Below are 13,034 nucleotides of genomic sequence, written 5' to 3' on the forward strand. Positions count from 1 at the left end.
ATCTCTTTAAGTTGAAATTCATGAATATCAGCACCAACTTGCATTCTCTGTTTTTGATAAAAGTGGAAGGTCAGAGTTGTTATTGAGATCCTTTGACACCTGCAGACTTAGAATCCTATGAGCTTTTTGTGGGTGCTAGATGCAGTAAGTCTTGCTTGTTTAAGGAGGGCAGAGAAGCTCTGGTAAAACTCCTCATGGCCATGCAGGCTATTAGTGCAGTCAGGGATTTGGCTGTAGGGCCCCCACTGGTTGTTGATCCGTGTTAGCCTTCAGTGTCCAGACTGCTTATTATCTGTACCTGTTTGGAGTACTGTGCCATACACAGCCCCACTACCACTCCAAACACACCGCCTCTTCCTTAATGAAGAAATTATCTTTTCATGTTGCTGAATGTGTTAGTCTTTGTTTTCTACATAATAAAAAATTTTTAGTTGCATTTAAATGAGTAAGATTTTGTCCACATGTCTAATGTCTTCCCAAAAGCATTAGACAATACATCTGCAGTGGAGACATTCACAGTACAGGTCACAATACAGACTGTTCCTGTAGCAGAGATTTTCTGAAAATTAATAATAATCTGAATTAAAAATAATCTGAAAATTAAGAATATTTTTTTCAGATTAGCATGTAGGATGCTTTCTAACTGCAGGTTTTCTGCCTGAAGACCTTATATATTAGATTTATTTGACTCCTGGTGTCATTAAATTATGTATTCCAGATTGATGTACTGCAGTTTGTTAATTTTTTTTGCCTTAGGGGTCTAATTAGCATTCTTCCAATTAATAAGTACTGTTTTGTACATGGTGGTTCTTTCAGTTGTCATGCGTCATTATTGGAAAGTTAAGTTCTTACCTCTTTATTCACTCAAGTGTACCTGTGCTAGACCTACCATCTTATGATGTGTAATGATTGTACATGACTAAACAATATTTTTTTTCCCCTCTTTCTCTGTCCTTTAAAACTAAGTGCATTACTATTGCAAAAATAAATCTGTGGAGTTAGTTTGATGTTTCTCTTTCTGGAACACTTTCTTTTCCTTCTGTTCTTAAAAGTGTTTATGCTTACTGGATGGGCTAAAGCTAAAAAGAAACAAGTTATGATTCTTTTTACCATAATTCTTTTTTACTATCTAGCCTCTTAAACTGAAATGAATAATAACTTTTTTCTTCTTCTTTTAACAGAGCATGAAGGGAAAAAGTAAAAGTAGTCATGATCTCCTGAAGGATGATCCACATCTTAGCTCAGTTCCTGCTGTCAAAAGGTTAGTATGTGATTTCCAATTTCTAGAACAGATCTACTTTCAGTACGTTATACCCAATTATCCGCACGTATACTCATTTAAGAAATGTCAATTCACGTTACTCTTTAAAAAATTAAGAGTGCCAGTGCTAGATCAGACCAAATATTTCTCTAACCCACTAAGCTGTCACCACCACTGGCCATCAGTGGATGCCTGGTAAAGAGTGAATATAAAGTTTACCTGAGTAGTCTGTCAGCATCTGTCAGCTTTCACCTCAGAGGACTGTCAGAGTTTGATGTGGCTCATCTATTTAATAACTTTTAATAGTGCTCTCCTCAAAGTGTGTACTAAGTCTCTTGTAACACTGTTTCAGTCCACACCATCCTCTTCACTACTGGAAGAAGTATCTCCCCTTTTTGTTCTGAACCTGGATGCTACTAGTGGTATTTTGTAAATTCTAACTTTCATTCTGGAAGAGGCAGTGAGCTGACAGTCCCTTTTATACCTGTCTTTACCAGAGTCCTTTCTTAGACTATCTCTTGCATAGCCTAAACTTTTAAAGATACTTAAGTTTTCTTCATGTTGAAGATGTTCTTTGCTGTGATTATTCCAGACAGTTGCTTTTCCCAACCCTCTAACCCTGGTTATGCTTGAAAATATCTTTTTTTTTCCAAATCTAAAGAACAAACAAAGTATCAGGTTAATCATAAATCTGTATGCTTAAATAAACTTGGTTTTCTCCTCTATCTATTTTTAGTACTTTATAAATTCTGATTTTAATCACAGTTGAGTTACAAAGTGAGAAAGTTGCATGAAAATATGTTAACTCCAAGAATATGCTTATCTTAGAATCCTAGACTAGTTGGTTTGGAAGGAACCATTAAAATTTGTCACATCCAGCCCCCCTTTAGTGAGCAGAAACATCTTCAGCTAGATCAGGTTGTGTAGAGCCCCATTCAATCTAGCCTTGAATGTTTCCAGGGGTGGAGCATTCACCACCTCTCTGGGCAGCCTGCTCCAGTGTCTCACCATCCGCATCATAAAAAACATCTTCCTTATGTTTCGTCTGAATGTATCATCTTCTGGTTTAAAACCACTACCCCTTGCTCTTTCACAATGGGCCCTACTAAAAAGTCTTTCCCCATCTTACAGACCCACCATCTTACCCTTAAGGATGTAAAGGCTGCATGCTATAAGGCGTCCTTGGAGTCTTCCCTTCTCCAGGCTGAACAGTCATGCCTTTCCCCGTTGGAGAGGTGATCATCATCATGGCTTTCCTCCAGAGTCCCTCTGTCAGATTTCTGTCCTTCCTGTGCTGGGACCCCAGAGCTGATGCAGCACTGCAGTGGGGTCTCAGCAGAGCAGAGGGGCAGAATCCCCTCCCTGGCCCTGCTGCCCACACTGCTCTGGGTGCAGCCCAGGACACAATTGGCTGTCTGGACTTCAAGTGTACATTGTCAACTCATGTCCAGCTTTTCATCTGCCAGCACCCCCAGGTCCTCCTTGCTGGGCTGCTCTCAGTCCATTCATCCCCTGTCTGTATTGGTATCAGCAATTGCCCTGACCCAGGTGCAGCACTTTACTCAATAATGTCATTGATTGCAACATTGATTGCAACACATCTAGAGTTTCTTTAGTGATCTTGATTACTTATTGATTGTTTTGAGCACACTTCAAAGCCTTCACTTTTGAGACTTATTTAATATTCCTTGGTTTTTCTCAAGCAAAACTTCTTTTTTAAAAAGTGGCCTAAAATGGTTCAAGGGCCCTTATTATTAGTTTGTGATAAATAACAGTGGGTGTATTAGCCTTAGCGTATTCAGATAGATTTCTTTTTTAATTCACCAAGCTGTAGCTGTATAACGAATTTAAATCTTGATGTTAAGCTTAAGTATCAGTAAAATGCATCTTCGAAAATATAAACTAGTTGCAATGAAATGCTACTAATTGTTTGATAAATGAGATCAAAAACATCTCAACTGAGTTTTGGTGGTTTAACGGTACATGATAGTGTTTTGCTTGAATAGCTCAAGATATGGTTAGGATTTCTCCATTGTATGAATGCCCTTGTTTTAAAGCTTTTTTAATTAGAAAATATTGTGATAGTCAAATGATAGAAAATAATATTGATACTTTTAAGATAAATGCAAGGATGATATAAAGTAATAAGCTTACTAAAATTTCAGGTTGCTAACAATTTTTTTTATTTAAGGAATGTTGGGTTTTAAATAATGTTTTTAATCTCCTCTGGCACTTCAAAGTAGTTACTTTTCTTTTTCTTTTAGTGAAATGGCAAATGAAGAAAAGGATTTGAGTGAGGCAAGTATTATTTTTTTACTAATAATTATTTGTTTTTTACTGTGGGCAGATAAGATTTCCTTTGGGTAACAAATGTTACTTTAGAGATTCTTTAAAAACTAGCTCAAGTCAGATTTCTGGCAAAAGTGTGAAGGCTCTCTCTAAGCTCTAAGGTTTGGCTATTCACAGTGGGGTAGAATTAGCATATTACCTACTACTTTTATAGAAACTGATAGCATTGTATTTCAGTTAGTAGATTAGTTATATAGGAATGTGTGATATGGATTTTGTACCACAGAGTGACAAACCACCAGAATAATAAAAACCCTGAAACTGCTTCTTAAAAAATAACTAAAATTAAGTTTGTCATGAATAATTACATAATTGCAATGTTTGAGGGTAAGTCTGCATGTGAGTGAGAGTCCTGTTTGAAAGATTTCTTCAAGAGAACAAAAACTCAGTGAATTATTAAATTGTAGCAGTGAAATTGTATTGTTGAAGACCTCTGAAAGATGTGGAATTTGAATAGTCAAGCAGTAACGTTCAACTAAACACGGAGGCAGTTTAAGTACAAGAAAGTTGTCGTACATGGTGCAGGTAGGCATAAGCTTGTTACCTGAAGTATGTCTCTGTCTCCAACCATAGATCATGGGAGTACCCTTTGAATTGCTGTTGAGATAAGGATGTAATATATGACTAGAACTGTAATCTCCCATTCACCTAATTGAATCCTGGAAAGTATTGTTTCCTATATCTGTCCATCATGCACAAGTATTAACTACACTGTGTGTTGACACAGTGAAAGTAAAAGAAGAGCACAGTCTGTCACATTCGTGTGCCTAAAAAAACCATCTGCTTACACGCTTTTTCTTTTTTCACAAGGCATAGTATGAATTTAGGCTTTTTTGCTCTTCTCCTTTTTAATTCCTGCTGTGCAGGAGCATTTTAGTCTTAGAAGTGTTTGGAGAATGCCATTTAATTAGTAATTCTTCAGATACTCAACTATCCCTTCCTTAAGCAAACTGGATTTGCTTAAGGAACATGGATGCATTAGGTTGAAGAATAAAAATTTAAGTAAATATACCTAATTAAGCCAAAGTTGGAAATATGAAGGCTTTTTCTCATTTTTTCCTGTAGAGGTGTTCTCTTTAGATTTCATTACATTTAAGATTTTAGCTAAGATCTAGCATCTCAGGCAGTTACCTGGGTCATGTGAAGTGGTTCTAGTATTTTATGATCTATCTTGGAGTTATTTTAGTTAACACATCACAGGATCACTTTTGCATTTACACAGCTGAAACAAATTGGTAGTTTTATAGCCAAACCTGGGAGCAAATAATTCTTCCAGATCTTCCTACTTCCCGCAACCTACAAGCCCATAACATGTAAGAGAAACTCTTGTTAGTATTCCCTAAGCACCTGGCCTTGCTGTTCATGCTATTAAATACCATCCAGTTTCTCTTGCTGCAGTCCTCAAATTTGTACATTTAATTCTTTGAGAGTGCATTTGTATTAGCAGGACCTCATAGCTATTTGTTAGTATTCTTTTTGTGGCCAAGTCATTAATGAAAACATTATATGAAATGTATTAACAAAATTTTTTCTCACCAGTGACATTTCTTTTCTGCACAATTTCTTTTCCCTATTTGTCTGTCAGTTGCTGAACAGTAAGTTTCATGCAGTACTATGTGTAGATCAAATACATTATCCACCCATCAGTTCAATAATCTCCTTAAATGGGAAAATCATATTACATACAACAGCCAGCAGTCGTTCTGTCACAAAATGTCTCATTACCATTTTTATTTTGATATTAAGGAGAAGAATAGGGCAACCCCACCCAGCTAATAACAGCAGTTAGAAGTAGTACCGTTTTCAGGCAGGCAGTTTTGCATTTCTGTGTCACATGGAGAACAACTATCATCCAACAGAACAGCCACTTCCCTTTTGAGGTGTCATTCAGTTCAGTCTGGATTGTTGACTCTGTTGTTAGGTCTGTTTGTTGATATCAGATGGACTTAATGAGAGAGAGAAGGAATGAAGAAGGAGACTGGGTAGGAGAAAAGAGTAGAGCTGCAGGAGGGAAAGCAGTTGAGGAGGAAGGGCACATCCTATTTTCTCAGTGTTTTTCTAGAAGAAAAATGGTGAAATACTTTGCAAACTGAGGCTGATGGGTGGTTTAGGAAGTAGGGGATTTAGCCAAGTGGGATAAATTAAACCATTTTGTCTCTCCAATTTCAACCCTCTTCCTGTTACTCAGATATCTGCAATTTTTAACTAGCTTACAACTTAGCAAATGCTATTTGTCTAGAGTTTTGCATTTTTATTCCAGAAGTTCTCCTGTCCAATTATTTGTGTGTCAGTGAAATGCTCTTACCTAAGCCCTAGTCAAATCTCCACCAGGAGTCTGTCTTTATCCTTGACTGTTAAAGACTTCGAACACAGTCCTGTCACCTTTTTTTTTTTGGACCTCCCCCTGCTCTTGAGGTCTGTAGAAACTCATCTCTCTGACAATTTACCATGTAAGCAAATCTTCTAGAAAGTTTCATTGTCTCCTCTGTCAAACAATGTCTTTCTGGTAAATTAAGGGAAATTCCAGTCCTGTTCCAGTTTTCTCTTCCCCTATTAAAAAGGAACAGACAAAACTCCCCCAACAACCTTTCAGTCTTTTCATTGGCAAAATATTCAGCTGTTTTACTGTGCTAAATATTCAGAGATTTCTTTCTTATTTCTGACTCGTCTTGTCTTGTCTAAATCTCGAATCTAAGCATAGTAGTCTAAAGATTCCTAAACAGTGACTTCACTACAACTTCTGAAATCCAATTCTTGATTTTTCTCTTCTATTCCCAAATTTTGCCTCTTGCTGCTTTTGCTTTTCTATTCTCTCCTCCTCCATGTTTATGGACATAGTCTTCATGCTACTCTGTGTGTCACACCCAGGACATGTAGATGTTCTTCCTTCTCAAGTGCTTACATTCTGGCAGTCTCCTGGATACAGTGAAGTCCTCCAGACTGCTATTTCTAAGTGTTCTTTCTTTCTTTGGCTAAAATTAGAATAATGTGGCATCTTACACTTTCCTTTTGCTGATGAGCATCACACCAAAGTAAATGTGAAAAGATATACCATGTCATCTTCAAGCTGTCATCATTCAGTTAAGGTTCATACAGACTTCCTTCTTCAATGCAGGAAATTGATCTAGTCAGGCCACTTGTTCATTCTCCAACTGTTTCTCCCTTCAAATGTCTTTGATCCAAGGTGCTTTATCCCCTTTTGCCTACCTGTGCTAGGCATAGAGGCCAGAGACCTCTCCTTTGACCTCTGTCAAGCTGCAATGATCAGTTCCATAGACTTTCACAGCTTGTTATGATCAATTTAGTATCTGTAAATTCCCTAACGGGAGCTGATGAGCTAACCTCTTCAATCCCATCATGACTGTAGTATAGCCATGTGATGTAGGGGGTTTTTCTTTCAGTAGAAAATGAAAGATGTCTCAATATCATTGAGACAGTGGTAATGTCTCAACCAAGTTTGGATTCATGAACAATGGTATGGGTAATATCGTACTGCTGTGATGTCATCTACAGATCTGTAAGAGTTAATAGTCTACACGGTTTTCGTTTTTTTTTAACCCTTACAGATAAGAACTAATTTGTGTTTGGAAAAGAAACTGTCATGTTTGCCATTTTTTGTTACCTCTGAAGCAAATAAGGATGTATTTGCTTGAAAAGTTTACTTTTTTCTTGGAAGAGATTATATTAATAAGAAAAATATTCCCGTATTTGTCATTCTGTACTGAAAAAAGTCTAAAGTAGTTTTATCATTTTAAATCAATAAAGGATGAAGAGGAACATGATGGAGATGCTGATAGTGTAGAAGATGAAGCTGCCAGTAATGAGAGATTTCAAATAAAGGAACGCATTGCTAAGAAACTGAAAATCGATACAAGTGAAAATACTAAACAGCAACTTCAAGAGGAAGAAACCAAGACAGAAAGGAAAACAACTAGTCGCAGGTAAGGATTGTGTTGTTTCGTAGGTGTTTTTTTTTAGATTGTTTACAGTTTTAAGATTTTCATAATTTATTGATTCCTTATATGGGAGTTTTATTTTTCCCTGTGAGTTAGAAATAAAGTCTATTTATATGTATTTGTCAATCTTTACTTTTTCTTAGTTGTAAGATTGAGTTTAGCAGCTTCTTTACCCGTTTTAACACACAGTAGTAACACATAGTAGCCATCCACTACTGAGACTCACAGAAAGGGTAGGTGTCCTGTGAAGTCTGGTATAACACAGTACTCATCCCTGCAGTGTACCAGCTTTCCAACACTGCAGCAGTCACATCTGTTTTCTTTACAGACATAAAAGCATGGATTCTTGTCATGTTACTTAGTTGTGCCAGTGTTTGTGAACATCCCTTCCAACTCAGTTGATCCTTCTTCTCACCACTTTTTATATTGATCATGATGTCACATGCTCTGAAATACCTCTTTTGTCAGTTGGGGCCACCTGTCCTGGCTTTGTCTTCTCATCCCTCCTAGTCACTCCAGTTCTCCTGCTTCCAGTACAAAAAGCAAAAAAGGCTTTGGCTCTCTGTATAACAGTTCTGTGTTCAATACAAGTCCAAAACACAGCCTCATGCTGGCTACTGTAGAAAAAATTAACTCTACCTCAGCTGAAACCAGCATGAAACTGATTCTGGAGCGCTGGTTTGCTATTTTTCAGTTTTCCTTTTTCTCAGTAAGAGCATATTAGTACATATAGCACAAATTGCAGTACATAAAATAGAGTACTATGATTTTATGGCTATGTTAGACATAACTAGGTATTTTTTAAAGAACATGTACAAAACATCTTGTAAAACAGACCCCTTGACTTTTCTTTCTATTGTCTTTGAAGTTGTGATGTGTGTTGCTTTGGGAATTGGTGGCTGTAGTATCACTGCTGTAGACAGATGGTCCACAGGAAGTAGAGAACAATGAGTATGATGGATAACTTCAATCCCAAAAGCTGGTTACTAATCCTGTGGTTGAGATTGACACAATTTTAAGGTTTTGAGAGTCAATGATTTGTTCTTGGCTGGGGAGAATAAGCAATTACAGTTTTGTATTAAATAGGCATATTCGGTAGTAGAGGCAAGGATTTAGAAATTTGAAGGTCTCTAAGAAAAGCTCTCTCTGAAAAAGAACCTTGAACTATATGGCAGCCAAATAACTTCTTTACAACAGCAAAGGGCTTTGGAATCCCTACATGTTTACTGCCTACATATCTGTCTAACTACCTGTGCACCAATTGTCCCTGGGGATTTATTAGAATGGCTGCTGGAAGCAAAATTGACTGAGGTGTAATAGCAAGTTTGTAGCATGAAGAGAATACGAAGCAAGAGAATACCCTTAGGAAAGAGGTACTCAAGGCCCAAGCTTGCATCATGTTATAGCTTATTTTAAGAGACATTTGTAGTCAGTCTGTAAGCTGCTGGCTCTACATATGGTCGGTCAATGTGCTCTGTTTGTGGTTATTCTGTTCTTTCAGGGAGGCAGTAGTAATAGTATTAAAGCCAAATGGCTTATCTTAACTCAGAAGAGGGTTTTATTGGTTGCATTTTTAGCAGTTGGGAGCCATGGCCTTAGGAAATACTGCTTAGTATCACAAGTAACATAAATTTCTAGACTTACTGTTTTCCAAATAATTGTCTGCAGTCCTTTGGCATGAAAATCAAAGGCACAATATTGTTTGTTATAAATAATGTGTTTTTATATTTGAGGTCTGTTTAGATAAAGTAAGGTAAGCAATATTAAGTTTCATTGTCTGAAAGAGTGACTATTTTCTCAGTGTACTGGCAATGTTTAATAATATACTCATGGGTGTTCACCACCTACTGTAGTCAAAACCCATGTTGATCAGAGGCAGAGATGTGGGAGGTGTAAATATTAAACAAAAAGTTGGATGGACTATCTATAGCTTGAGGATAATGTCTCCTGACATATCAGAGGATGAAGAAACTTCTGATATCTATCACAATTTCTTCTCATCAGTTACTTAAATGTAAATTGAACTTCTAACAACATTTGTTTCAGAGTACCATCTTTAACATGCATGACTCGTTCTGCAAAACGGTATTCATTTGTATCAGTCCAGTTTCTTTTAATCCAAATGCATTTGTGAGTCTATTTTAAAGAAGCAGTATGGAAACAATAGACGCTTTTGCAAATTCATGGTACTGAGATCCAATACCACATGTAAATGCAACCATACTTGAAGTGCTGAAATGGCAAAGTTAGTTTTAGTCATTTCAGTCTGTGTTTTAACCTCTTGTGTATATTTTTAAAATAGCTTTATACACTTGACAACTTTGTATTAGATAATAAGACTTGAAAAAAAGAGTCTCCCAGTCATGGCAAGTTGTTAGAGAAGTTCTATTGGTCTGGGGTTTTTTAGAAAGTTTAAACCTAACTTCACACTGTAAAATAGCTGTTTACATGTAGGAATGTTTAGAGATAGAAGAAGTGTTTGCCATCATTGGATAAGTAATAAAATTTCTCAGCATCTCATTGAGTTTGTAAAATGGCAGTGGCATGAGATGACCGTCTGAAGGCTACAGAGTAAATAGCTCTCTTTTAGTTTGGTAATTAAAAGTATTTCATATACATTTTTTTTCATCCTGTAGGTGGAGCTCAGATGCTACACATTTCCGCTTACTAGCTTTAAAAATTTTTAGTGCTTATTGTTTGCAAGACATGCAGTGTGGGGTGAAATACAGTGGACATTATTTGATGTGATTATATATAGTTTTTCACTGTATAATCAAGTTCAGTTGCATCCTTGTAATGAGTATTGTATTAAATGGCAATATGAAATAAGTGCTTAAAATAGCTAAACTATTGAGGAAGAGAAGCTGAATTTTTGAGTAGTTAATATCACTTGAATTTAATTTGGTGTTTCCTCTTGTATATTTTCTCTTAATAATCGTATAATTTGCAGTTGAACTAAGTAATCACATATATTTTGTTTTACAAACTATTACTATCCCAAGGAGATGAATAGTAGTAGTAGTAGTAAATAACTACTACTATTAACTACTTGTAATTTATAGTAGGTGTATTGCCACTCCTTTGCATTCCTGTTATTTTCTTATATCCATTTGCTTGTCATGGGTAAAATAAATCATATGTGAAGCTTTACATATTTTCTGTGCATATATAAGGAATTAGTTCCTTCATCCTCACAGCAGAAACCTGTAACAGTTTTTAATATGTACTTCCTCAGGCTTAGTTTTTTATTGAAAGACAACATGAAATAACTTGGACAAAAACTTACACCCCACAGTCCTGTCATCTAGACACAATCGTAATAAAAATAGTTAATAATTCCAGGCAGGGTTTCAAGTTCATGCTAAATCCAGCTCAGACCATACAGTAAAAATTGAATATTGTCAAGAGGCCTCAACATTTCCTTGGCATCAACATGAATAAACCTTGCCACACTGAGCACGCAAGTTTGCTTTTCTAAAGTGCTCATATAGTACTGTGATGTGGAAAAGCCAAAGGTAATTTTACATGATCACATGGAAATCTTTTTGAAAAGATTTTGAAATCAAAACTTTTCACTTTATAAATCTGCCATTGTTATAAACTATGAGTTAGATATTTTGTACTTGTAAATTAATAATTTATGTTAAAATATGTTGTTTTAAATGTAATTATTGTGTGCTTGTTGCCTTGTGCTTATAATGCAAACATTATATAGTGAAAAGTAGTAAAAATGTGTATTTATATATTTCTACTTATTTAAACTTAATCTAGTATCTCATCTTGTGTTCAGCAAGCTGCTTTTCTGTTAATGTTGGCTGTTAATAAGTATAGTAATGTGATGCAAATACCATATATTTAGAGCTACTTATTTACTTTGGAATGTTAAGTTTTATCTGTTTCTATATGAACAGATATATTGCTTCACAAAACTACTATTTTAAATTTAATAACTGTTCTTGTAATCCTACTAGCATTTTCTTTAACTAAGTGTAACTTACTATCAGGTTTTGTCCAACAATAGAGTTTGCCTCCTGGTTTTTCAGTTTAGCACCAGAAAATAGACATTGTATGTTAGTAAGACTAGCTTTTGAGGTTCTGAATAGAAACTCTTTTTGCAACTGACTTTGAAATTCACTCTACCTAGAGAACTGTTTTCATACAGCAAATTCAGGTATTCTCTTAATAGTGTTTTAAGCCAAAGGAAACAATTAGATAAACTGTGTATCTCATGCCATAATTTACTGACAGTTACCCTTGTATTGAACTCACTGTATGGCTACAGCTGAACCGGAAAGGCATTCAAACATAATTTTTTAGATATCAAGAGAGCGTAGTTTGCTCCATATTTAGTGAGTGAGTGTATTTTATTCCAGTACTTAGATACATGATTCCTAATGGTACCTCTTCCAGTTTTACATTTTAACTTATCTGGGTTCAGCTGGTAGCCACTGAATTACTTTTTGATGTGCCTTTTTCTGAAGTTCACTTCAGCGGGCTGCATTTTCTCTTACTTCAACCACTTAAATTCTAATTGAGTCCTTTCTGTAAGCTGTAGACATTGAGTTCCTTCTAGCCTTCACAGTAAGAAATTTTTTCTAGTCTTCAAGTTAGTTTATGGTTTGGGTGCTTTTCCATCTCCAATTTTTCAACATTCTTTAAATCTCTTTCATCATTAATCTCTTGTTAGCCTTAATGATGTTATATGCAGAGAGCAGCAACTTTTTTTTTTTTTACTTCTACCTCCCTGTTCATTCGCAGGTTGACTACGTCAGCCCTTCTTACAGGTGTTCAACTGATACCACTTCTGTTGCTCGGGCTTTCCAGTTTCTTTTCAGTCATCACTCTCTGAGAATTAGTTTGTCATTTTCTCTGTTTTATAGTTAGTGGATTTTGGCAATTATATCTTCAGCTTTTGTTTTATTCAGCAAGCCCAGGTTGCCCAGCAGTTCTGATATGGCAGCTTGCTACTGTGACAGTTTGTGCAATTCACTACCACTGGATTTAGTAGAGCTCCCTGGAATGAATAGGTATATATCTACTCAGTGATTATGTGCCTCTGACAACTATTTTAAGCAATAACTTTGTAATCTAATTCTTGAAGATGGTCCTTTGGCCTGTTTTGTGTTGTTTTTTTTTTTTAAGACTTCCTTACATGTACATACTGGGAAGCACATTTTCAGCTTTTTTGGATTGACTCTAAAATTAGCCAAGTTAGCAACCAGTCAGGAACTTATGTTTAGTTCTATTAAGAAACTCCCTGATAGCATTGTGCCAAAATTTATATGCTACTCTGAAACCTAAATTTCCCCTCTTTAAATTTTTTCTCAAAATGAAACTCATTGTATTCTGAAGTTTAACAATGCCAAGTGCAAGATGCTGCACCTTGGTCAGAGCAATCCTAGGCACAAATGCAGGGTGAGCATAAAATGGATTGAGGGCCGCCCTGAGGAGAAAACTTGGGGGTGTTG

The 13,034-nt window shown here is 36.1% G+C and overlaps 1 protein-coding gene across 1 annotated transcript in view; it reads left to right on the forward strand.

Moving 5' to 3' along the window:
• CWC27 (CWC27 spliceosome associated cyclophilin) overlaps positions 1 to 13,034 on the forward strand; it is a 93,011-nt gene that overhangs the window by 7,513 nt on the left and 72,464 nt on the right. Inside the window, exons 8-10 of the mRNA XM_084225959.1 lie at positions 1,182 to 1,261; positions 3,526 to 3,559; positions 7,376 to 7,551. Of these exons, the coding sequence (XP_084082085.1) occupies positions 1,182 to 1,261; positions 3,526 to 3,559; positions 7,376 to 7,551 (290 nt within the window). The remainder of the gene's footprint in view (positions 1 to 1,181; positions 1,262 to 3,525; positions 3,560 to 7,375; positions 7,552 to 13,034) is intronic.

This window comes from Fringilla coelebs, assembly GCF_963513975.1.
Source record: "Fringilla coelebs genome assembly, chromosome: Z".
NCBI lineage: Eukaryota > Metazoa > Chordata > Aves > Passeriformes > Fringillidae > Fringilla > Fringilla coelebs.